Genomic DNA, 26,116 nt, shown 5'->3' with positions numbered 1-26,116 from the left:
TGAAATTTCATGCACAGCTGGAGAGGCCGACGGAAGCAGATTTAATAATAACTTTCAGAAGAGGATTGGATATATACTTGAAAGGGGAAAGAAATACAGAGTTATCGAGAATTACAGGGAAAGAGTGAGGGCAAAGGGACTAATTGGATCGAGTTTTGAAACAGTCGCCACTTTGGGCCCACCTTAACCACAAGGACCTCTGCAGAATAGTCAGCCCAGGGAAACTGGGGATAGGCTAGAAATGCCATAAGACCATAAGACATAGGAGCGTAAGTAAGGCCATTCGGCCCATCGAGTCCACTCCACCATTCAATCATGGCTGATTTCAACTCCATTAACCCGCTCTCTCTCCATAGCTCTTAATTCCTCGAGAAATCAAGAATTTATCAACTTCTGTCTTAAAGACACTCAACGTCCCGGCCTCCACCGCCCTCTGTGGCAATGAATTCCACAGACCCCCCCACTCTCTGGCTGAAGAAATTTCTCCTCATCTCTGTTCTAAAGTGACTCCCTTTTATTCTAAGACTGTGCCCCCGGGTCCTAGTCTCCCCTGCTAATGGAAACAACTTCCCTACGTCCACCCTATCTAAGCCATTCATTATCTTGTAAGTTTCTATTAGATCTCCCCTCAACCTCCTACACTCCAATGAATACAATCCCAGGATCCTCAGACGTTCATCGTATGTGAGGCCTACCATTCCTGGGATCATCCGTGTGAATCTCCGCTGGGCCCGCTCCAGTGCCAGCATGTCCTTCCTGAGGTGTGGGGCCCAAAATTGCTCACAGTATTCTAAATGGGGCCTAACTAGTGCTTTGTAAAGCTTCAGAAGTACACCCCTGCTTTTATATTCCAAGCCTCTTGAGATAAATGACAGCATTGCATTTGCTTTCTTAATTACGGACTCAACCTGCAAGTTTACCTTGAGAGAATCCTGGACTAGATCATGCCCAGCGATGCCCACACTCTGTGAATGAAGTTTAAAAGACTGGACAATAATAAGAACATTGTGACAATCCCACTTGTCCTTCCTCGCCTCCAATAGAAGTGGAGGGTGAATTGGTCTTCATTGCTTTTAATGCCAGCAAGTTTAATGCCAGCAAAATACGCTCTAAAACCAAAGGAGAATTAAATAATATCTGATAGAGCAGTCAGCATGGTGTATGAATCAGGAAAAAATGGGGGAGTCTGAGTAACACTGTAGCGCGCGTGGGATAAGTCAATGACTTAAATCATGTGTGCGTCGTGATATGTGATTATTAAAAGTTTTATTAATAAAGTCGCCTCCCTACGCAGCCGGAGGCTGAATTAAGGAAAAGTTAACAATCCATTTAAAATAAATGCAAAAAAAGACAGAAGATCAAAAGAATTCAGAGTTCAGCCAAAAGTTCATTGGCAGCAGTAGTGCCGACAGCTCCACCATCAATGGGCAGCACGGTAGCACAGTGGTTAGCACAATTGCTTCACAGCTCCAGGGTCCCAGGTTCAATTCCCCGCTGGGTCACTGCCTGTGCGGAGTCTGCACGTTCTCCCCGTGTCTGCGCGGGTTTCCTTCGGTTGCTCCGGTTTCCTCCCACAGGCCAAAGATGTGCGGGTTAGGTGGATTGGCCGTGCTAAATTGCCCTTCGTGTTCAAAATTGCCCTTGGTGTTGGGTGGGGTTACTGGGGAAAGGGAGGAGGTGTGGGCTTGGGTAGGGTGCTCTTTCCAGGAGCCGGTGCAGACTCGATGGGCTGAATGACCTCCTTCTGCACTGTAAATTCTATGAATCCACCAGGCAGCCATAACTCTCTGTTACTCTGTTTGATGCAGAAAACCTTCCAAACACTTCCCTTTCCCAACCGTGCCACACAGAGGGTCAAAATAGATGGTCCTTCCGTAGGCCAAGGTGTTGGTATCAGTCGGGGTCCCTTGCATTCGGCATGTTAACTGTAAATCTGCGATTTAATTGTTCCTGCGGTTGAATATTTTCACTCCACTAGATTGAAATTTTAGAAGCTTGCTATTAATTTGATGAGGCAGCTCTGATAGAAATGTTACATCGCTACATGACCGTACTTTAGGTCAGGTTTGGCAAACCTGCAGCTTCTTTGGAGCTTGACATCATGATTACACTACTCAGCATAAACGTGATGAGATAATTCCAATGCAGCAAGAGCACATGAAGATGTGGAGTCAAGTCATTCTCTTGAACGTATCCCTGGGAGACGGTAGTTAAGATGAAGCATCGGACTTGGGAGCAGGTTATTCAGCCCTGTGAGTCTGCTCCATCATTCAATAGGTTCTTGCACATTCTTTCAGCAAAGTAGTCATCTTTCAGCAGCTGTTTCTATTTTCCCCCTCGGCATAGATAAACAAGAGCTAGCAACAGTCATTTTCCAATGGCTTTTTTGCAATAATCCACCATCTAGCAATAACATCTTGCATTTTTGTAGCGCCTAGCACCAAGTCACAAGGAAAAGATACTTGGAGATGAGTCTTCGTCAAAGAGCTTTAAGGAGCAGCTCAAACAAAATCACGTCGAGCAATCTTTTTTTAATATAAATTTGGAGTACCCAATTAATCTTTTTCCAATTAAGGGGCAATTCTCCACCTAGCCTGCACATCTTTGGATTGTGGGGGCGAAACCCACGCAAACACGGGAGAATGTACAAACTCCACACGGACAGTGACCCAGAGCCGGGATCGAACCTGAGACCTCGGCGCCGTGAGACAGCAATGCTAACCACTGCGCCACCGTGCTGCACCTCGTAGAGCGATCTTGAAAGCCAATTTCAGAACACGTGGATTAGTGCACATGGCTCAAGGCACAGGCACCACAGGCACCAATATGTTGAGGGGCTGGTTCAGCACAGTGGTCTAAACAGCTGACTTGCAATGCAGAATAAGGCCAGCAGCGCGGGTTCAATTCCCGTACCAGCCTCACCGAACAGGTGCCGGCTCGGGGCTTTTCACAGTAACTTCATTGAAGCCTACTTGTGACGATAAGCAATTATTATAATATTATTATTGAGAGCCAATTGCAGCACACATGGATTAGTGCACATGGCTCAAGGCATGAGCACCAATTGTGTGGCAAAGGAAGCGGGGGTGAAGCACACGAGATCAGAATTGGAGAATGGGAAGATTGAGGAGGATTGCAGGTCTGGGGATGGTTACAGAGAGAAAGGAAGAGGGTCATGGAGGGATTTAAACAAGAGGAGGAAAATTTGAAAATGAGGACGTTGCTCGTGCTAAAACAGCGTTCCCTCAAGCGAGGCAACCAAACTCCGAATTCATAGTTCCTTCATTTTTACACCAAAATCCACAATATCTTTTTGTTTCATGGGATGTGGGGGTCACTGACAAGACCAGATGATCTCCATCCCTAATTGTTCATAAGGTCGTGGGGTGAGCCGGCTTCTTGAAGTGCTGTAGTCGGGGCAGCACGGTAGCCCAGTGGTTAGCACTGTTGCTTCACAGCGGCAGGGACCCGGGTTTGATTCCCGGTTTGGGTCACTGTCTGAGCAGAGTCTGCACGTTCTCCTCATGTCCGTGTGGGTTTCCTCCCACGAGTCCCGAAAGACGTGCTTGTTAGGTAAATTGGACATTCAAAATTCTCCCTCAGTGTACACGAACAGGCGCCGGCATGTGGTGACTAGGCGATTTTCACAGTAACTTCATTGCACTGTTAATGCAAGCCTACTTGTGACACTGATAAAGATTATTAGTCCATGTGGTGTAGGTAAACCCACAGTGCTATTAGATAGTAGACATGATGTGGAGATGCCGGCGTTGGACTGGGGTGAGCACAGTAAGAAGTCTTACAACACCAGGCTAAAGTCCAACAGGTTTGTTTCAAATCACTAGCTTTCGGAGCACTGCTCCTTCCTCAGGTCAATGGAGAGGTAGGTTCCAGAAACATTCATATAGACAAAGTCAAAGATGCAAGACGATACTTTGAATGCGAGCATTTGCAGGGAATTAAGTCTTTACAGAGCCAGAGAGAGGGGTAACCCCAGGTTAAAGAGGTGTGAATTGTCTCAAGCTAGGATAGTTGGTAGGATTTCGCAAGCCCAGGCCAGATGGTGGGGGGTGAATGTAATGCGACATGAATCCAAGGTCCCGGTTGAGGCCGTACTCGTGTGTGCGGAACTGGGCTATAAGTTTCTGCTCGGCGATTCTGCGTTGTCGCGCGTCCTGAAGGCCACCTTGGAGAACGCTTACCCGGAGATCAGAGACTGAATGCCCTCGACTGCTGACGTGTTCCCCGACTGGCAGGGAACATTCCTGCCTGGTGATTGTCGCGCGATGTCCGTTCATTCGTTGTTGCAGCGTCTGCATGGTCTCGCCAATGTACCACGCTTCAGGACATCCTTTCCTGCAGCGTATGAGGTAGACAACGTTGGACAAGTTGCACGAGTATGTACCGCGTACCTGGTGGGTGGTGTTCTCACGTGTAATGGTGGTACCCATGTCGATGATCTGGCACATCTTGCAGATTGCCATGGCAGGGTTGTGTGGTGTCCTGGTCGCTGTTCTGAAGGCTGGGTAGTTTGCTGCAAACAATGGTTTGTTTGAGGTTGTGCGGTTGTTTGTAAGTAGTATTTCTTTTTGTTTCATGGGATGTGGGGGTCACTGACAAGACCAGATGATCTCCATCCCTAATTGTTCATAAGGTCGTGGGGTGAGCCGGCTTCTTGAAGTGCTGTAGTCGGGGCAGCACGGTAGCCCAGTGGTTAGCACTGTTGCTTCACAGCGGCAGGGACCCGGGTTTGATTCCCGGTTTGGGTCACTGTCTGAGCAGAGTCCTCTTGTTGGCAAGTAGTGGGGGGGGGGGGGTTGGGGATGACCTTGGCAAGATGTTCGTCTTCATCGATGACGTGTTGAAGGTTGTGAAGAAGATGTCGTAGTTTCTCCGCTCCGGGGAAATACTGGACGACGAAGGGTACTCTCTCGGTTGTGTTCCGTGTTTGTCTTCTGAGGAGGTTGGTGCGTTTTTTGCTGTGGCACGTTGGAACTGTCAATCGATGAGTCGAGCACCATATCCCGTTCGTAAGAGGGCATCTTTCAGCGTCTGTAGATGTCTGTTATGCTCCTCCTTGCCTGAGCAGATCCTGTGTATACGAGGGCTTGTCCATAGGGGATGGCTTCTTTAATGTGTTTAGGGTGGAAGCTGGAGAAATGGAGCATCGTGAGGTTGTCCGTGGGTTTGCGGTAAAGCGAAGTGCTGAGGTGACTGTCCTTGATGGAGACGAGTGTGTCCAAGAATACAACCGATTTTGGAGAGTAGTCCATGGGGAGTCTGATGGTGGGATGGAACTTATTGATGTCATCATGTAGTCGTTTCAGTGATTCTTCGCCGTGGGTCCTAAGGAAATAAATGTCATCGATGTATCTGGTGTATTACGTCGGTTGAAGGTCCTATGCGGTGAGTAGGTCTTGTTCAAATTTGTGCATGAAGATAGGCATATTGAGGTGCGAATTTGTCCCCATGGCTGTTCCGTGTGTCTGGATGAAGAACTTGTTGTCGAAGGTGAAGACGTTGTGATCAATAATGAAGCGGATGAATTGCAGAATTGAGTTTGGAGATTGGCAGTTGACGGTGTTGAGTACTGAGGCTGTTGCAGCAATGCCGTCGTCGTGGGGGATGCTGGTGTAGAGTGCCGAGACGACCATTGTGACGAGGAATGTTCCTGGTTCAACTGGTCCATGGGTGCTGAGTTTCTGTAAGAAGTCCGTCGTATCGCGACAGAAGCTGGGCGTTCCTTGCACGATGGGTTTCAAGATGCCCTCGATGTAGCCAGAGAGGTTCTCACACAGGGTCCCATTGCCTGATACAATAGGACGGCCTGGTGTGTTGGCCTTTTGTATTTTCGGGAGGCAGTAGAGATCTCCAACGCAGTGAGTACGTGGGATGAGAGCACGTAGGGTGCTCTGAAGGTCTGGATCCAAGGTCTTGATCAGTCTGTGGAGTTGGCAAGTGTGTTCCTTGGTCGGATCTGCAGGTAACTGTCTGTAGTGTTCCTGGTTGATGAGTTGTCGGTACACTTCTTTGCAGCAGTCCGTTCTGTTCAGTATGACGGTGGCCCCTCCTTTGTCTGCTGGTTTGATGACAATGTTGTGGTTGGTCTTGAGAACGCGGGTGGCGTTCTGTTGTGCTTGGGTGACGTTTGGGGCTGTCTTGTGAATGCGACTGATGAATCTGGCATTGACGCGACTCTTGACGGCTTGAGCATACATGTCGAGTCTAGGGCAGCGGCCTTCCGGAGGGGTCCAATTCGACTCTTTCCTCTTCCTTTGCCACACGCAGATCTCTCGGTCTGCTGTTCCGGTTCATTGGTTGTCACATTGGGTTTGCTGTCGGCCTCTTGTGGTCTGTGGAAGAACTCCCAGAGCCTCATTCGCCTGATGAATTGCTCTGTGTCTGCCGCAAGACTGATGGGGTCCATTTTGGTGGTGGTGCAGACATTGAACCATCTGCTCAGGACTTCGATTTTGTCTGCTGGAAGGGTGTAGTCCGACAAGTTGACAATAGATTTCCCTGTATTGTTTTCTACTGTAGTACTGGGTGAGGCTTGGTTGCTACTGGTGGTGATGCCGAGTTCCGAAAGCTAGTGATTTGAAACAAACCTGTTGGACTTTAACCTGGCGTTGTAAGACTTCATACAGTGCTATTAGAGAGGAAGTTCCAGGATTTTGACCCAGCTACAGTGAAGGAACAATGATAACATTCCAAGCCATGACGGGCTTTGACAAAGGGTCATCTGGACTCGAAACGTTAGCTCTTTTCTCTTCCTACAGATGCTGCCAGGCCTGAGATTTTCCAGCATTTTCTCTTTGGTCTCATATTCCAGCATCCGCTGTAATTTGCTTTTATTCAAGCTGTGATGGTGTGTGACTTGGAGAGGGACATGCAGTTGATGGTGTCCCCAAGCATTTGCTGCCCTTGTCCATCTAGGTAATAGATGTTGTAAGCTTGGAAAATGCTCACAAAGGAGGTTTGTGTTTATTTAGCGGATCAGAGAATGATTAACATGCACGGTCCTCGGACAAGCGAGCAAATTCTTCAGCAAGTCTGCAAACAAAAATTGATTATTCATGCATCTTGATTTGTTGCAATCAGAATCACAGGATGTCAAATGGCATATCAAGCTTCTGATAATGTTGCTTCTGCCACAGAATGATCTGCTCCAATGTCTTGTTTTGTTTTATGTTTAATATCTATCAATTCAAATAACATCATAAATTCCAATGTCAAACTATTGAGCACAGAATGTGAGGGGACCATTTTGAAATATTATGACCGGAGTTCTCCGGCCATTCGCTTGCCATTGGGATTCTCTGGTCCCTCGGCAGCCCGCCCTCGCCCGCGGGTTTCCCAGCGGCGTGGGGCGGCTTCAATGGCGATTCCCATTGACAGCAGCGGGAGCAGAGAATCCTGCCGCCGGCAAATGACGCGCCAAACCCCGCCGTCAAGAAACACGCGGCCGTGAGGCTGGAAAACCCTGCCCCAAAGCGGCTGTTAAACATCCTCTATGGAATTGGTCACGATCAGTTGGTCAATAAGTAAGTTTGCATGTACAAGCAGGTGAAACAAGGCACCCCACAGAGACATCCGGCAGCCAGAGCCTTCAAGTACACAGTGACGGTTGACATAGCAATTTCCAATGGTAAATGCTGTTAGAAAAATGCGACCAAAGACTGTGACAATGGAGGTAATGCTTGTAGCCAAGTCGGTCTAGAACAAAGGGTCATAGTCACAGGGCAAGTGATCAGCCATTAGGCTTGAGATAAGGAGGAATAGTTTCATTTAGAGGACAGCGAAGGTCAGCCATGATCTTAGTGATTGATGGAAAAGAGGGGGAGGGGTGGCATTGTTAGTCAAGGACAGTATTACGGTGGCAGAAAGGGCGTTTGATGAGGACTCGCCTACTGAGGTAGTATGGGCTGAAGTTAGAAACAGGAAAGGAGAGGTCACCCTGTTAGGGGTTTTCTATAGGCCTCCAAAAAGTTCCAGAGATGTAGAGGAGAGGATTGCAAAGATGATTCTGGATAGGAGCGAAAGCAACAGGGTAGTTGTTATGGGGGACTTTAACTTTCCAAATATTGACTGGAAACGCTATAGTTCGAGTACATTAGATGGGTCCGTTTTTGTCCAATGTGTGCAGGAGGGTTTCCTGACACAGTATGTAGATAGGCCAACGAGAGGCGAGGCCATATTGGATTTGGTACTGGGTAATGAACCAGGACAGGTGTTAGATTTGGAGGTAGGTGAGCACTTTGGTGATAGTGACAATTCAATTACGTTTACTTTAGTGCTGGAAAGGGATAGGTATATACTGCAGGGCAAGAGTTATATCTGGGGGAAAGGCAATTATGATGCGATGAGGCAAGACTTATGATACATCGGATGGAGAGGAAAACTGCAGGGGATGGGCACAATGGAAATGTGGAGCTTGTTCAAGGAACAGCTACTGCGTATCCTTGATAAGTATGTACCTGTCAGGCAGGGAGGAAGTGGTCGAGTGAGGGAACCGTGGTTTACTAAAGCAGTCGAAACACTTGTCAAGAGGAAGAAGGAGACTTATGTAAAGATGAGACATGAAGGTTCAGTCAGGGCGTTCGAGAGTTACAAGTTAGCTAGGAAGGACCTAGAGAGCTAAGAAGAGCCAGGAGGGGACATGAGAAGTCTTTGGCAGGTAGGGTCAAGGATAACCCTAAAGCTTTCTATAGATATGTCAGGAATAAACAAATGACTAGGGTAAGAGTAGGGCCAGTCATGGACAGTAGTAGGAAGTTGTGCTTGGAGTCCGAGGAGATAGGAGAGGTGCTAAATGAATATTTTTCGTCAGTATTCACACAGGAAAAAAACAATGTTGTCGAGAATACTGAGATTCAGGCTACTAGACTAGAAGGGCTTGAGGTTCATAAGGAGGAGGTGTCAGCAATTCTGGAAAGTGTGAAAATAGATAAGTCACCTGGGCTGGATGGGATTTATCCTAGGATTCTCTTGGAAGCCAGGGAGGAGATTGCTGAGCCTTTGGCCTTGATCTTTAAGTCATCTTTGTCTACAGGAATAGTGCCAGAAGACTGGAGGATAGCAAATGTTGTCCCCTTGTTCAAGAAGGGGCGTAGAGATAACCCCGGTAACTATAGACCAGTGAGCCTTACTTCTGTTGTGGGAAAAATCTTGGAAAGGTTTATAAGAGATAGGATGTATAATCATCTGGAAAGGAATAATTTGATTAGAGATAGTCAACATGGTTTTGTGAAGGGTAGGTCGTGCCTCACAAACCTTATTGAGTTCTTTGAGAAGGTGACCAAACAGGTGGATGAGGGTAAAGCAATTGATGTGGTGTATATGGATTTCAGTAAAGCGTTTGATAAGGTTCCCCATGGTAGGCTACTGCAGAAAATACGGAGGCATGGGATTCAGGGTGATTTAGCAGTTTGGATCAGAAATTGGCTAGCTGGAAGAAGACAAAGGGTGGTGGTTGGTGGGAAATGTTCAGACTGGAGTCCAGTTACTAGTGGTGTACCACAAGGATCTGTTTTGGGGCCACTGCTGTTTGTCATTTTTATAAATGACCTGGAGGAGGGCGTAGAAGGATGGGTGAGTAAATTTGCAGATGACACTAAAGTCGGTGGAGTTGTGGACAGTGCGGAAGGATGTTACAAGTTACAGAGGGACATAGATAAGCTGCAGCGCTGGGCTGAGAGGTGGCAAATGGAGTTCAATGCAGAAAAGTGTGAGGTGATTCATTTTGGAAGGAATAACAGGAAGACTGAGTACTGGGCTAATGGTAAGATTCTTGGCAGTGTGGATGAGCAGAGAGATCTCGGTGTCCATGTACATAGATCCCTGAAAGTTGCCACCCAGGTTGAGAGGGTTGTTAAGAAGGCGTACGGTGTGTTAGCTTTTATTGGTAGAGGGATTGAATTTAGGAGCCATGAGGTCATGTTGCAGCTATACAACACTCTGGTGCGGCCGCATTTGGAGTATTGCGTGCAATTCTGGTCGCCGCATTATAGGAAGGATGTGGAAGCATTGGAAACGGTGCAGAGGAGATTTACCAGAATGTTGCCTGGTATGAAGGGAAGATCTTATGAGGAAAGGGTGAGGGACTTGAGACTGTTTTCGTTAGAGAGAAGAAGGTTAAGAGGTGACTTAATTGAGGCATACAAGATGATCAGAGGATTGGATAGGGTGGACAGAGAGAGCCTTTTTCCTCGGATGGTGATGTCTAGCACGAGGGGACATAGCTTTAAATTGAGGGGAGATAGATATAGGACATATGTCAAAGGTAGGTTCTTTACTCAGAGAGTAGTAAGGGCGTGGAATGCCCTGCCTGCAACAGTAGTGGACTCGCCAACACTAAGGACATTCAAATGGTCATTGGATAGACATATGGACAATAAGGGAATAGTGTAGATGGGCTTTAGAGTGGTTTTACAGGTCGGTGCAACATCGAGGGCCGAAGGGCCTGTACTGCGCTGTAATGTTCTATGTTCTAAGAGTTCCAGGGGCCTTTTGGCTTACTCCAGCTTCTATTTCTTCTGACTGCATAACATCTTTAATAATATTGATAAATAAATCGAGTTAGACACTTCCTTTAAGGAATGATTTATTTCCACACTTAAAAAAATAAAATCAATGGACACTGAAGGGCTCATCTGACTAATGAGAGCAGTGCCTGTCCAGCAGAATCTCAGTCATTAGGCTTATCACATCAGGATGGACCAAACAGTTTAGCAACTCGTCAGTGGATATCACAGTCCTGCGACCTCCAGTAGGCTCGCAATCACAGCCCATTCTTCCACTGCTTTGGTTAGCTTCCAGGTTATTGGTCAGAGAGACGTCGCCACATCCGGGGGCGCAGGATACTCTGTGTTGAGCGGCAGCAGCTGCCTCTTGGACAGCAGGAACTAAGTTCGGCCCAAAAGGGATGCTGGTGGTAAGGGCGGGTTTAGGTTCTGCAAGGTTCCTCAGAGTATCCGTAGCTGCAGAGTGCTCCGCTCCTTCGCCTGAACCACATTTCCTTTTCTTCGAAAAGGCTGATGAGCCCTGTGCTGACGGGTTTCTGCCCTTTGCGGAGCAGCTCTTTGGCTTCTCCAAACAGGCCTGAACTGCAAGGTTGACGTAGTGCAGGTTTGTTTTGTGCGAAGTGATTCCAGCCTAAACCAACAGAGAGAAATATCTATTCAAATGTTTTGATTCATAAACATATCTAGTCTCAGTAATGGTGACCAAGAAACTATCATCGATTATCGTAAAAACCTATCTGGTTCACTAATGTCCTTTAGGGAAGGAAATCTGCCATCCTTTCCCGGTCTGGCCTACGTGTGACTCCAGACCCACAGCAGTGTAGTTGACTCTTAACTGCTCTAGGAAATGCCAGCAAGCCACTTAGCTGAAGGGCAATTAGGGACGGGCAACATTGCCAGTGGCACCCACATCCCATGAAAGAATAAAGAAAAAAAATCATATTATTACACAATCCTACTTCAAATGTGTCCATCATGCAGAAGTCTTACTTCTTTTGATTGGCTGCTGGGAGGCTTTGCTATTGTTTACATGACCTAATCAGAGTAAATTTGGAAACAATCAATAAACATTCCAACATATTTAGTCCCAATTAGATCATGGGTGTGTTTGCTGCAATGAAAGAATACTTTAACATCAACCACCTGTTTCACTGCATTTGCCACGTCTCTTAAAAATCTCTCCGATGCCATGAGCAAAACCACAAGAGATGGTAAATGCTTAGTTATCCAAGCGGGAAATGTGCAATCAGTCAGAAAGATCAGTGAACCTGTGTGGTACAGTCCTTCAGCAGAAACAGTGTGTTGCCTGACTTGCTGTGCACTTGTAGCATTTTCTGTGTCTGCATACATAATCACCAGCGAAGGGCACGATTCAACCCAAAAATTTCTAAGTGTCTAATGGGCTGGTTTAGCACAGTGGGCTAAATAGCTGGCTTTTAAAGCAGACCAAGGCAGGCCAGCAGCGCGGGTTCAATTCCCGTACCAGCCTCCCTGAACAGGCGCCGGAATGTGGCGACTAGGGGCTTTTCACAGTAACTTCATTTGAAGCCTACTTGTGACAATAAGCGATTTTCATTTCATTTTTTCATTGGGCGAGATTGGCGGGGTGTTTCCCGTTGGCTTTTTGGGTGAGATCCAGACCGCTATTCAACCACACTTACTCATTTTAGGAGACCTGGGGGAGTTTATCCCCGGTCAAACCCACACTTGGAATTTTTTTCAACACCGGGGAACTGAACTTGCCGGCCAGTTCAGCTCCTCAGGCACCGGGTCGCCATTTTGAAAGGGTACCTTGAGAGTCCCCCCCCACCCCCCCCGGGTGACGTCACCCCCCCCCGCACACATGGGCATTACCCCACCCACTTTAGGGTCGCTGGGGTACCCCCTTTTCAGGCCTCCCCACCCCACTTTTAGACCCCCATCCTGAATGTCCCCCCAACCTTCATGAGGTCCCTTCATACTAGCCCTTCACACCCCTCCCCACTACCCTTCATACTCCCCTCATTTCCCTTTCATGGGCATGGCCCCACTCTGGCAGTACCCCTGTCAACTTGGCAATGCCACGGTACGGGTGCCAGAGGGAGAGCCAGTGGGCCACCCTGCCCTGTCCCCAACCACCCAGGGGTCTCCAGTGGCATGGGACCCCCCCCCCCCCCCCCAGGTGCTGTTACGCCACAAACGTGGACCAGTACTAAACAACACCAGGTCCAGGCCTCGCTTATTTAAATATGTATATCTGGATACGCCCAGCGAGGGCGAGATCCAGATCGCGACGTCTCGGGAGAGCCAGATGAATCTCCCGAGATGTCTTGCCTCTCACGAGATTCAACCATGCCACCATGTCGGGCCCGTAATCAACGGTTCCTTCATAAAATGCCCACAACTGTTCAATTCAAACGCTTGTATTCTGGGTGTTTAAATGTTGTAACTGGAGCTGTTGCACCAAACGTCCAACAGACTAAACACACCTCTGTGGCATTCAGCCAGCTGGCAATGTCAGCATCAGGATCCGCAGACTTCAGAGCACAAATGACAGTACGAGTCAATGCCTCCCCAACTCTGGCTTCATCATCATCATCCTGGAAAGAGAATGCAACAGAATAAGAAACACTGCTATCACTAGGTTAAAAGTGTGCGCTGTGCTGCACTCCCAATCTATGTACGACAGCACAAATCATTCTGATATGCTCAACCAGATCGCAGTGTTCATTACAGTCTCTCTGGTTCAAGTTTCTGAGAGTGACCCAAGTCTCCTGGCCGGGATTCAAGGTCACCATTGCTGTACTTTATTTCTAAAATTAAACCAGGGCCCCTGACCTACTGGCCCCGCTGCCACTCTCTGCTTTCAAAGCTGGATGTGGAAAGGTGAATTTTCATCATTTTGCTTTCAAAATGACTGGCACATCGAAGCATGTATTTCACTCGCGAATTTCTATCGCAACAAAGCACAAATTGTCCACCACGGATCCTGTCAAGTAATAGAGATGCCCCCTTTCAAAAGAACTCCCAGAGTCAGGCTTCTCTTTAAAGCATCAGGTATGGAACAATGTCACAATTCTGGCTTACATTTTCAGTTATAAATGTGAATTTGGACTTGGAAATCTACAACATATTGTTTTCAGGAAGATAGGAACAGAATGCAGAGCAGCACGGTAGCATAGTGGTTAGCACTGTGGCTTCACAGTGCCAGGTTCCCAGGTTCGATTCGAGTCTGTGCGGAGACTGCATTTCCTCCCCGTGTCTCTGTGGGTTTACTCCGGGGGCTCCGGTTTCCTCCTACAGTCCAAAGACGTGCAGGTTAGGTCGATTGGCCATGATAAATTGCCTTTAGTGCCCAAAAAGGTTAGGAGGGGTTATTGGGTTACGGGGATAGGGTGAGGGCTTAAGCGGGTCGGTGCAGACTCGATGGGCCGAATGACCTCCTTCTGCACTGTATGTTCTATGACCTATGAGAAATTGGTTAATTAGCCCCTCAAGCTTATGTCATCACGCCATTAGATCATAGCAGCTCAACCCCCTTTTCTTACTCTTCCTCCATATCCCTTGGTACCCCTTTCAGAAAAAAACATCAATCACTGTTTTGGAACATTGTGGGAGAGTTCCAGAATTCCACTCCCATTTGCACGAAATAATGCTTCCTCATTTCATTCCTAAATAGTCTGCCCCTCTGTCCTGGATTCGCTCACCAGGGGAAATAATGTATCGACGCCATTGAATCATTTCATCCTCCTAAATCCCTCATTAGATCACCAAACCAGGCTCAAGTGAATAAATGCCAGCTTTATGCAACCTGTCCACAGAATTTCACTCCTTCAGCATTGGTATCATGCCAGGGAATCTACACTGCAAGCCCTCTTAAGGCCAAGATATCATTCCTGACAAACGCTGCCCGGAACAATATGCAGCACTCCAGCGACGGTCTGAACAAGGATCTGCACAAACTGAAGGATAGTTTCCTCCCCCTTAGTATAGCAGGCACGAGAGATAAAAGCCAATGTTCCATTAGATTTTTAAATTGCTTTTTTGTGCCTGTCCGCTAGTTTCTTTTTTACTTATTTGTTTATGAACACCCAAATCCTTTTGCTCAAGGCAAAACCAATACACGGAGAGCATTATCAAAATGTACAGTCCTCAACTTGAAGCAAGGAGGGGAGGGAAAGAATACAGAAAATATTTTACACTCAACATGAAGCAGCAATAAGGAACTATCCTTGAGCATGAATAATGCGCAATGTATAATAATACTTGGATCTTAAATTCCCTGGCCCATCACATCATGATAAGTAAAGACCCATAAAGATTCCTCCTGTTTTATTACCAGATTACAGCAGTCATAAAAACTATAATACCATATGAGGTATCTTTATTTCTTGAGTCGTTGAAGAAATTACCCTAAAGTAATTAGTGGTACAGCAACAAAAACACAAAGTGCACTAATGCGGTCAACGATATACCATATGTGACATTTTAAATTATAACAACATGACACTCTCCTTCGGTCGCTTTATAGCTTGCCACGGTTGCTTTCAAAATTCCTCAGTTGTATCATCCTCTCTTCCTTTAGTTGCACACTCAGGGTGGGATTTTCTGAACATTCACGCTGATGGGATCTTACGGTCCCTCTGACTGCGCCCCCCCCCCCACCCACCGCTATATAGGTTTTGTGGTTGTGAAGGGTGCATTCAATGGGAAACCCCATTGACAACCAATCATAGTTACTTTGCATCAGTCTTCACGGTCGAGGACACCAGTGGGATGCCAGAGCTCCAGGAGAACCAGGGGGCAGAGGTGAATGCAGTGGCCATCACTAAGGAGAAGGTTCTGGGGAAACTGAAAGGTCTGAAGGTGGATAAATCACCTGGACCGGATGGACTACACCCCAGGGTTCTAAAAGAGATAGCTGAGGAGATTGTGGAGGCATTGGTGATGATTTTTCAGGAATCACTGGAGGCAGGAAGGGTCCCAGAGGACTGGAAAGTGGTTAATGTAACACCACTGTTTAAGAAGGGAGGGAGGCAGAAGACAACAAATTATAAACAGGTTAGCCTGACTTCAGTAGTTGATTTTAGAGTCCATTATTAAAGATGAGATCGCGGAGTACTTAGAAGTGCATGATAAAATAGGACTGAGTCAGCATGGCTTTGTCAAGGGGAGGTCTTGTCTGACAAATCTGTTAAGAGTTCTTTGATGAAGTAACAAGGAATTTAGACAAAAGAGAACCAGTGGACGTGATTTATTTAGATTTCCAGAAGGCCTTTGACAAGGTGCAGCATAGGAGACTGTTAAATAAGTTAAGTGCTCATCGTGTTCAGGGTAAGATACTGGCATGGATAGAGGATTGGCTGACTGGCAGAGAGTGGGGATAAAGGGGTCTTTTTCAGGATGGCAGCCGATAGCTAGTGTATACCTCAGTGGTCGGGTATTGGGACCACAACTTTTCACAATATACATTAATGATCTGGAGGAAGGAGCTGAAGGCACGGTTGCTAAGTTTGCAGATGATACAAAGATCTGTAGAGGGCAGGTAGTACTGAGGAAGCAAGGGGGCTGCAGAAGGACTTGGACAGGCTCGGAGAGTGGGCAAAGAAGTGGCAGATGGTTATGCACTTTGGAAGGAGAAATGGAGGCATAGACTATTTTCTAAATGGGGCAATGCTTAGGAAATCGGAAGCACAAAGGGACTTGGGAGTCCTTGTTCAGGATTCGCTTACGTTTAACGTGCAGGTTGAGTCGGCAGTTAGAAAGGCAAATGCAATGCTAGCATTCATGTAGAGAGGGCTAGAATGCAAGACCATGGATGTACTTCTGAGGCTATATAAGGCTTTGGTCAGACCCCATTTGGAGTATTGTGAGAAGTTTTGGGCCCCGTATCTAAGGAAGGATGTGCTGGCCTTGGAAAGGGTCCAGAGGAGCTTCACAAGAATGATCCCTGGAATGAAGAGCTTGTTGTATTAGGAACGGTTGAGGACTCTGGGTCTGTACTCATTGGAGTTTAGAAGGATGAGGGGGGATCTTATTGAAACTTACAGGATACTGCGTGGCCTGGATAGAGTGGACGTGTAGAGAATGTTTCCACTTGTAGGAAAAACTAGAAGCAGAGGACACCATCTCAGATTAAAGGGGCGATCCTTTAAAACAGAGATGAGGAGGAATGTTTTCAGCCAGAGGGTGGCAAATCTGTGGAACTCTTTGCCGCGGAAAGCTGTGGAGGTCAAATCACTGAGTGTCTTTAAAACAGAGATAGATAGATTTTTGATCAATAAGGGGATCAGGGGTTATGAGAAGAAGGCAGGAGAATGGGGATGAGAAAAATATCAGTCATAATTGAATGGCGGAGCAGACTCGATGTGCCGAGTTGCCTAATTCTGCTCCGATGTCTTATGGTCTTATGGTGAGCTGCCGTCTGCCGCAGCGGAAAATGGCGCAGAGGGGAAGGAAGATCTCGGCCTCTATTTTTTTGTATAGAAAACACAACTTGGCACGGAGGGTTACACTTGACATGTTTCGGTGTATTTTCACTTTTATCTTCATTTCCACACAGCATCAACGATAGGATGAAGCAAAAGCACAATTCAAAAGTTGGACAGGAAGATAGCGAGATTACATTTCCATTCTCCTTTGTAACTTATCTCCTGGGAGTCAATTTGTTCTGTTGAGGAAGTTTTCTGCTGGAGGTAGTGCTGATAGCATTCCATGAAAAGGTTACCCAAAGTTTGGATGTTTGATTGTTTCTCCAGTTTTTGATGCATTGATGTCTATGACATCTGTATGGGTTGAGCTGAGAAACACCAAGGGGCAAAAAACGTGAGTGGGGGTTGTATAAAGATCCCTAAACTGTAGTGGTGATGTTAGGGATGGCATTAAACAGAAAATTAAAGACACATACGATAAAGGAACATCTATAATTATGGGTGACTGTAATCTGCATATAGATTACCAAATTAGTAACAATACCATAGAGGAGGAATTCCTCGAGTGTGCACGGGATGGTTTTCTGGACCACTAAGTTGAGGAACCATCTAGAGAACTAGGCATTATGCACTGAGGAAGGGACAATTTGCATATTAGTTGTGCGAGGCTCCTTGGGGACGAGCGTCCATATGATAGAATTCTTTATCATGATAGAATTCTTCACCATGATAGAATTCTTCATCAAGGTGGAGAGTGGAAAATCTAAATAAAACAAACTACTGTGGTATGGGACGTGGGTTGATTGGGGAACATTACTTAAAAGCGGTTATGGTGGATACATAATGGCAAACATTCAAAGAACGCATGGGTGAACTGCAACAATTGTTCATTCCTGTATGGCACAAAAATAAAACGGGAAAGGTGACCAAACCATTGCTTACAAGGGAAATTGAGATAGTATTAGATCCAAGGAAGAGGCATACAAATTGGCCAGAAAAAACATCAGACCTGAGAATTGGAAGCAGTTTAGAATTCAGAAAAGTAGGACAAAGGCAAAGATTAAGAAGGGGAAAATAGAGTATGAGAGTAAGATTGCAGCAGGGAACATAAAAACTGACTGAAATGACCAGTGGGTTAGCGCAGAGATCAGTGCTATTCACAATGTATATTCATGATTTAGATGAGGGAACTAAATGTAATATCTCTAAATCGGAAGATGACACAAGGTTGGATGGGAGGGTGAGCTGTGAGGAGGATGCAGAGATGCTTCAGTGTGATTTGGACAAGTTGAGTGAGTGGACAAATGCATGGCAGTTGCAGAATAATGTGGATAAATTTGAGGTTATCCACTTTGGTAGCAAAAACAGGAACGAAGATCATTATATAAATGGCTATAGATTGAGAGAGAGGAATGTGCAACAAGAACCGGGTGTCTTTGCACACCAGTCGCTGAAAGTAAGCATGCAGGTGTAGCTAATGGTGAAGGCAAATGGTAAATTGGCCTTCATTATAGAATCATCCCTTCATAGTGAGAAGATTTGAGTAAAAGAGCAGAGATGGCACGCTGCAGCTATACAGGGCCTTGGTGAGACCACACCAGGAATATTATGTGCTGGTTTGCTCTCCTTATGAAATGAAATGAACGAAATGAAAATCGCTTGTCACAAGTAGGCTTCAATGAAGTTACTGTGAAAAGCCCCTAGTCGCCACATTCCGGCGCCTGTTCGGGGAGGCTGTTACGGGAATTGAACTGTGCTGCTGGCCTGCCTTGGTCTGCCTTCAAAGCCAGCGATTTATCCCTGTGCTAAACAGCCCCGGGAGGGACTGTTATCTGAGGAAGGATATTTTTGCTATGGAGGGAGTGCAGCAAAGTTTTACCAGACTGATTCCTGGGGCAGCAGAACTGATGTTGATCGAGTTTGTGATGATTATATTCGCTGGAGTTTAGAAGAACGTGGGGGATCTCATAAAAACTTATACAATTCAACAGGACCAGGCAGGGTAAATGCAGGAAGGATGCTCCCGATGGCGGGTTAGTCCAGAACCAGCGGTCGCAGTCCGATGATACAGGGTACACCGTTTCAGACTGAGATGTGGAGAAGCTTCTTCACCTGGAGATTGGTGACCCTGTGGAATTTTCTACTGCAGAAAGAGGTTGAGGCCAAAACATCGTATGTTCAGTGGAAGATGATTCTTGGGTAGGGTGTGTGGACAGTCTGGGTCATGTTGACATCAAAAAGGAGGTATTGGGTGTTTTAAAAGATATTAAGGTAGATAAGTCTCCTGTGCTGGATGGGATTTACTCCAGAATACTGAGGGAAGCAAGGGAGGAAATTGCTGGGACCTTGACTGACATCTTTGTATCCTCATTGGCTACAGGTGAGATCCCAGAGGACTGGAGAATAGCTAATGTGGTACCGTTGTTTAAGAAAGGTAGCAGGGATAATCCAGGAAACTATAAGCTGGTGAGCCTCAAGTTGGTAGTAGGTAAATTATTGGAGAGAATTCTCAGGGACAGGATTTATACCCATTTGGAAACAAATGGGCTCATTAGCGATAGACAGCATGGTTTTGTGCAGGGGAGGTTGTGCCTCACTAACTTGATTGAGTTTTTTGAGAAGGTGACAAAGATGTTTGATGAGGGGAGGGCAGTGGATGTTGTTTACATGGGCTTCAGTAAAGCCTTTGACAAGGTGCCTCATGGCAGACTGATATAGAAGGTGAAGTTACATGGGATCAGAGGTGAGGTGGCAAGATGGATACAGAACTGGCTCGGTCACAGAAGGCAAAGGGTTGCAGTAGAAAGGGTGTTTTTCTGAATGGAAGGTTGAGACTCGTGGTGTTCCACAGGGATCTGTGCTGGGGCCTCAGTTGTTTGTAGTGTACAGAAATGATTTGGAGGAAAATATAGCTGGATTGATTAGTAAGTTTGCGGATTGGTTTGCAGTAAGGTTGGAGACTTGGACAGAGAATTGGCAAATGGAGTTTAATCCAGACAAACGTGAGGTCATGCATTTTGGTAGGTTTAACAGAGAGGGGAAGCATGGCAAAAATGGCAAAACTCTTAGGAACATAGAAAGTCAGAGAGATCTGGGCGTGCAGGTCCACCCAAGTGGGAAAGGTAGTCAAGAAAGCATACGGAATGCTTGCCTTTATTGGACGGGGCATCGAGTATAAAAACTGGCAAGTCATGCTACAGTTGTATAGAATCTTCGTAAGACCTCATTTGGAATATTGCGCACAATTCTGGTCGCCACATTACCAAAAGGATGTGGAGGCTTTGGAGAAGGTGCAGAGGAGATTTACCTGCAGGGTTTATCTGTTGTCTGGTCTGGAGGGTGTTAGCTATGCGGAGAGGCTGACTAGACTCAGACTGTTTTCATTAGAACAACGGAGGTTGAGGGGTCACCTGATAGAGGTCTACAAGATTATGAGGGACATGGATAGAATGGATGGGCCGGCACTCTTTCCCAGAGTGGAGGAGTCAGTCACCAGGGGGCATAGGTTTAAGGTGCATGGGCAAAGTTTAGAGGAGATGTGCGAGGCAGGTTTTTTACACAGAGGGTGGTGAGTGACTGGAATGCGTTGCCAAGGGAGGTTGTGGAAGCAGATACATTAACGGCGTTCAAAAGGCATCTTGACAAACACATGGATAGGATGGGTATAGAGGGATACAGCACTGGAAAGTGCTGAGGGTTTTGGCCAAGGGTGGTATCATGACCGGTACAGGCTTGGAGGGCCGAAGGGCCTGTTTCGGTGCTGTATTGTTCTTTTTTCTCTTTGTTTGCAAGAAGTTAGATATCGCTCTTGGGGCTAAAAGGATCAAAGATATTGGGGGGGTGTGGGGGAAAGCGGAAACAGGTTACGGAGTTGGATAATCAGCAATGATTATAATTAATGGGGGAGCAGGCTCAAAGGGCTGAATGGCCTCCTCCTGCTGGTGTTTTCTGTATTTCTATGACCTGTGCTGAGGCGCAGTTCTACTGCCCTCCCAGCAGCTGCCCAAGTGTTCATTCTTTATGAGAGAGCCTGGACTGCAAATGTCATCACAATGAAGCAAAGCAAACAAACCACTGGAAGCCATCAAGCATAGAAGGTCAGTCTGATATTCCCTTCCATTAGCAAGGGGCTCAGGAGATGTAATATTCCTACTGCTGCCGAATGAATACCAGCTACCTCAAAGCAGACCAGGAGGTATACCGTGGAAGCTCGTTGGTCTCTAAGTTTCAGCTATTCAGTGCCAGACATGGTTCAGTGGGTAGCATTCTCACTGTGGGTTTGTGTCCTAGTCCAGAGACTTGAACAAGAAATCTAAGCTGGCCATCTAGCACATTGCTACACTGTCACACAACATTAAACTGAGGACTTGAGTGCCCTCTCAAAAGAGTGCCCATGGAATTGTTTCATAGAACAGCGGGGAAGATCTCCCCGATGCCCTGCAGGGCCACTTGTTATAATTTAACCAACATCATTAACACAGATTAGTTTGTCACTCATCACATTGCTGTTCGTGTAACCCTGCTGTGTGCAACCCTGTTGCGTGCTTACCCTAACCCTGTTTCCTACATCACAGTGACTACGCTTCAAAAGGTACTTCATTGGCTATGAAACTGTTTCAGTGTCCTGACATCGTGAAAGATGTAAGATATGAAAACCTTTTTTTAAACCTGTTTTTAATGTTGACATGGTTTCTGCCTCAATCACTAACACAGCTAGTCCATTGCACAGCCTTACAGCTCTCTGCATATCTCTTGCTCGGTGTTCTAAATCTCTTTCAGTAACATCTGTGTCCTATCAACAGTTGGAAATATTATTTTTCTCTCTTACCATAGCCCTTCATAATTTTGAACAACTATCACTGTATTAATCCTTGTGTCTGAATAAAGCTCATAGTCTTACAGTTGAAGTAGATGCTTTATTGTGCGAGTTTGTTCTCTCCCCAGCGCTTACACAATATGTTACATCTGAGCTGTCTGTCTGTGTCCTGCTCACCAGCTGCCGTTCCTGTGAAGACTCCCCCTGACTTCCTGTCTGTCCATATTTATACATCTCCCGTGCTCCCTCTAGTGATTGCTTAGTTGTCGTGCATTTACATTGACCCCTTGTAGATATACAGATCACTACAATTAAATCATATTGTTTCTTGCTCTACTCTAAGGGGAAAACCCCTCAATTTTTCAAATACTTTGTCATGTTTAACTCACCACCCGATCTATGATTCCATTCCTGATCTATTTTATTACTCATGACTGGATCTCACAAAGCATCTCCCACTGGCAGGCATACAAACCTATTGCTTGAGGAAACAGTACACATTGTATTCTATTCCCTTCTCCCCTTTCTGTCTCTCCTCATTCCAGTCAACGAGTGGGTCATTGAAACCTCCTTGATAAAATCATTTTGTTATTCTTACTCAGATCACTATCTGTCTACAGGTTTTCTTTTCCCGTTCCCTCTCACAATAACAGTCTGCACAGCAATTCCACTAACCTTTTATCGCTGTTCTGTCCTGTCTAAAAATATTACAACCCCATTTGGACATTCTACTTCTTCTCTAGCTGGAAGCCAAAGATGACCTTCCATCACTCCAGTCATCAACCTGAAACGTTAACTCTCCATTTCTCTCTCCACAGATGCTGCATGACCTGCAAAGTATTTTCAGCATGTCTTCATTTTGCATCTCCAGCATCTGTTGTATTCACAAAAAACTTGCCTTTGCATACATGTTGTGCTAATTATTATACAAGAGTGACGTATTTATTTCTATGTGCTGATCCCTTAAGTTCTGATTCCCACCTGCCTGCTTAAGCTCTGTGTTGAAAATATTGTAGTGCCCTTAATTTACAATTGGTAAGAACATCATTTTAAGCACAGCGAGCGTGTCATGATGCTTGACTTTAGAATGTGATATGAATAAACTAAACATATGCTGAATCAGTCTCATTCAGTAGGTCACATTCGTAAAATTGCATTACTCTACACAATGAACGTTAATGTTTACACCATCCAGGGGCTTATAGCCCTCATGAAAGTCAAGACCTTTAAACGTACAGCACTGCAGGAGGCGATGCTGCAAAATGAGTAATCCGAGTGTGTGCATGAATATTCAGTTATTTATAATACGTGTTTGCCTATATATAAATAGATGTGCGCACAATGCAATGCATTTGTATACGTATCCCGAATGCTTAAGCTGCAAGTTCTCAAACCACACCATCTGCAATGCCACTTAGTTTCTTTATGATTAAGTTGTTTACTTGCAAATCCAATTTGTAAATAAGTAAACGATTGGCCCCCTTTGTGCCTCTACTTCATCCATCCTGCTACTCAGTTACTTAATTGAATTGCACATGAAGGGACTAAGTGCTGCTCCTGTCTTTTGCAAAGCAGTGAAGGGCAGCAAATTAAGCCCTCTAGGAAGGACAAGTGAAGAAGCTGTATTGCGCAGAGCAAAATACAGGCCATAAAAATACACAAGAGTTGCATTTCTATAGGACCTATCACAACCTAGGCATGTCCCAAACTGCTTTACAGCCAATGGCGTGCCTTTTGAAGTGCAATCACTGTTATATTCACAGAAAGCAGGCGATGAAGGGGAGGCCTATAAGCCTTCCTGGATGGTGTAAACATTAACAATCTTCAGTGTGTGCTAGATCAGCTAGGAATGCACCTTCAGCATCTTATGTGGACGCTGGTTTGTGGTGGGGTAGCTGTGAGTAGGGGAGTTCGAACTCAGCAAATACCTCATCATGTTTGATATGGGACGAAGGCACACCCTTGTGCTTTGCAGACAGAAAGAGCATATCCACGTATTGATCATTTTCCAACTACACAAAAACTTGGGGTCAGCCATTTCCTGGTTTACTTCCCATGGCAAAATGGCTTGAAAATCAAGAGTCAACCTGCCTGGTTTGAATGTGAAACACAACCTTAGCAGTTAACACTTAACTGTTCACTGTTCCATTCTCCATGGCAATGCTTCTACTAGAGTCCACTTGCCAATCTATCAGCACTGTCTTCTCATGAAGTATAAATTGTTGCTCCCTTTACTGTCATCTTGCATAACTGTCCTGATGAGTGTAAGATGAAAAGCTTTGATAATATGTCTCTTTTTCTGTAATACTCAAGTTCTATTGTGCCAAATGACCACATTTGGTGCTGGTTTAGCACAGTGGGCTAAACAGCTGGCTTGTAATGCAGAACAATGCCAGCAACGTGGGTTCAATTCCCGCACCGGCCTCCCCGAACAGGCGCCGGAATGTGGTGACTAGGGGCTTTTCACAGTAACTTCATTGAAGCCTACTTGTGACAATAAGCGATTATTATTACATCAAATATAGTAATGTTTTAATTAAGCATCAGGAGCTGCACCCATGCAGTTGCTCCAACCACCAGTGACCATGTAAAGCCCTGTTATGGGTGCGATGATTGGAACAATTTCATATATGTATATATTGTATTATATGTACCTGGTGCAGTAATGGTTAAAAGCCTGGCTTAGTGTGCATGTGTTTACTGCAGTAAGGGTCTTAAAAATCAGTGTTTCAAAGACAGATAGACACTGGGGCTACAGAATTAAAGCATCGGAAAAGTATCATAATTCATTCCAACCATGTACATTATTTACCTGAATAGGACTTGATGGAATTTTGTTTATAATCAGAGAATTTGCAGTGCAGAAGGAGGCCATTCAGCCCATCGATTCTGCACCGGCTCTTGGAAAGAGAACCCCATTTAAGCTCCCACCTCCAACCCGGTAACCCCACACAACCTTTTTGGTCATTAAAGGAAATTTAGCATGACCAATCCACCTAACCTGCACACCTTGGGACTGTGGGAAGAAACCGGAGCATTCGGAGGAAACCCACTCAAACACTGGGAGAACATGCAGACACCGCACAGACAGTGACCCAAGCCGGGAATCAAACCTAGGACCCTGGAGCTGTGAAGCAACTGTGCTGACCACTGTGCTGCCCCTTTATAGAAAGAAGGTTCTCTGGGGAATAGATAATTAGAGACGTAGGGCTGGATTCTCTGTTGGCTGAATCCTCCACTTCGCCGGCAGTACACACACACCTTCGGATTTCCAGGCGGCGTGGGGCTGCCACAGTGGGAAACCCCATTGGCCGGCTGGCGGGACAGAGGAGTAATAAAGTTTGGTTCAATATACCATATCCTTATTTGTGCATGGAGTCACCGCTGGAGCGAAGTATCCTTTCCCCACAGTATTACAAATAAAATATAGTGTTATGGGCCAGGGATTAGAGAACCCCAAAGGGTATCATGGAGTTCACCTGACTCAACTTTTAATAGATTGTGATATGGGGAGCACACGGCCCACTCTACAGGTGTGGTACAACAGAAATGGAAAAGTATTTTTTAAAGCAAAACAATGTTTATTCTATGAACTCAAGTTAACCTTTTTAAAACATATAGTGAACATCTTAGCAACCATTAATTCAATACAGCCCCCAAAGAATACAACACTAAATAATCCTTTAAGCTTTCCTTTTAACTTCCATAAGTCTTAAAAACATAACCTTTAACAGAAGCACATCAGGTTAAAGTCACCACTGAGAGCAGTTATAAGTTTTAAATCACCAAAGATTTACAGTTTTTAGATTACAGAGAGAGACACTAATACCCCTTCTGGCTGTGACTGCAGCTATCCAGCTCTGAAAACGAAACGAAAACACACCCTGCAGCAAACAGCCTAAAACAAAAGTAAAAAGCTGACAGACAGCCCAGCTCCATCCACACTCTGACATTATTGATAAACACCCATTTCTTAAAGGTATATTTCTTAAACACACATTTCTTAAAGGTACTCTCACATGACAATAGGAGTTCCGGTCCGGTATCCTAGCAACATTTGGAGGATCATAATATCGGTTAATTAAAAAAAATACAAGGCCAGGGTAATCTTCTTCCCAACCACTCCCTCCAAAGTAAATAAAAAGGAAGCACTGTAGAATACTGTGACCACAGGATGATTCACCTAATAGCTCGCCTACCTTTCATATGGTCAGGGACGAGAATGGTGGAAGACGGTGCGCAATTATCTGATGGAGTTAATGCTGAAAGTGGTGGATGGGGTGCCAACCAAGTGGGATGCTTTGTCTTGAAGGATGTTGGTGCTTCTTGAGTGTTCACAGAATCATAGAATCTACAGCACGGAGACA

The 26,116-nt window shown here is 45.7% G+C and overlaps 1 protein-coding gene across 4 annotated transcripts in view; it reads right to left on the bottom strand.

The window, feature by feature from the left end:
- Positions 1 to 10,590: 10,590 nt before the first annotated feature.
- Positions 10,591 to 26,116, bottom strand: part of hspbap1 (hspb associated protein 1) — a 126,072-nt gene continuing 110,546 nt past the window's right edge. For all 4 annotated transcript variants that reach the window (XM_072469950.1, XM_072469958.1, XM_072469967.1 and 1 more), the window contains 2 exons: positions 12,992 to 13,102; positions 10,591 to 11,154 (listed from right to left, as the gene is read on the bottom strand). In XM_072469950.1, coding sequence (XP_072326051.1) covers positions 10,657 to 11,154; positions 12,992 to 13,102 — 609 coding nt within the window. In that variant the 3' untranslated portion in view covers positions 10,591 to 10,656. The remainder of the gene's footprint in view (positions 11,155 to 12,991; positions 13,103 to 26,116) is intronic.

Source organism: Scyliorhinus torazame, chromosome 2 (genome assembly GCF_047496885.1).
Source record: "Scyliorhinus torazame isolate Kashiwa2021f chromosome 2, sScyTor2.1, whole genome shotgun sequence".
Lineage (NCBI taxonomy): Eukaryota > Metazoa > Chordata > Chondrichthyes > Carcharhiniformes > Scyliorhinidae > Scyliorhinus > Scyliorhinus torazame.
Note: the sequence above shows the minus strand (reverse complement) of the source record. Positions and strands in the feature narration are given on the sequence as shown.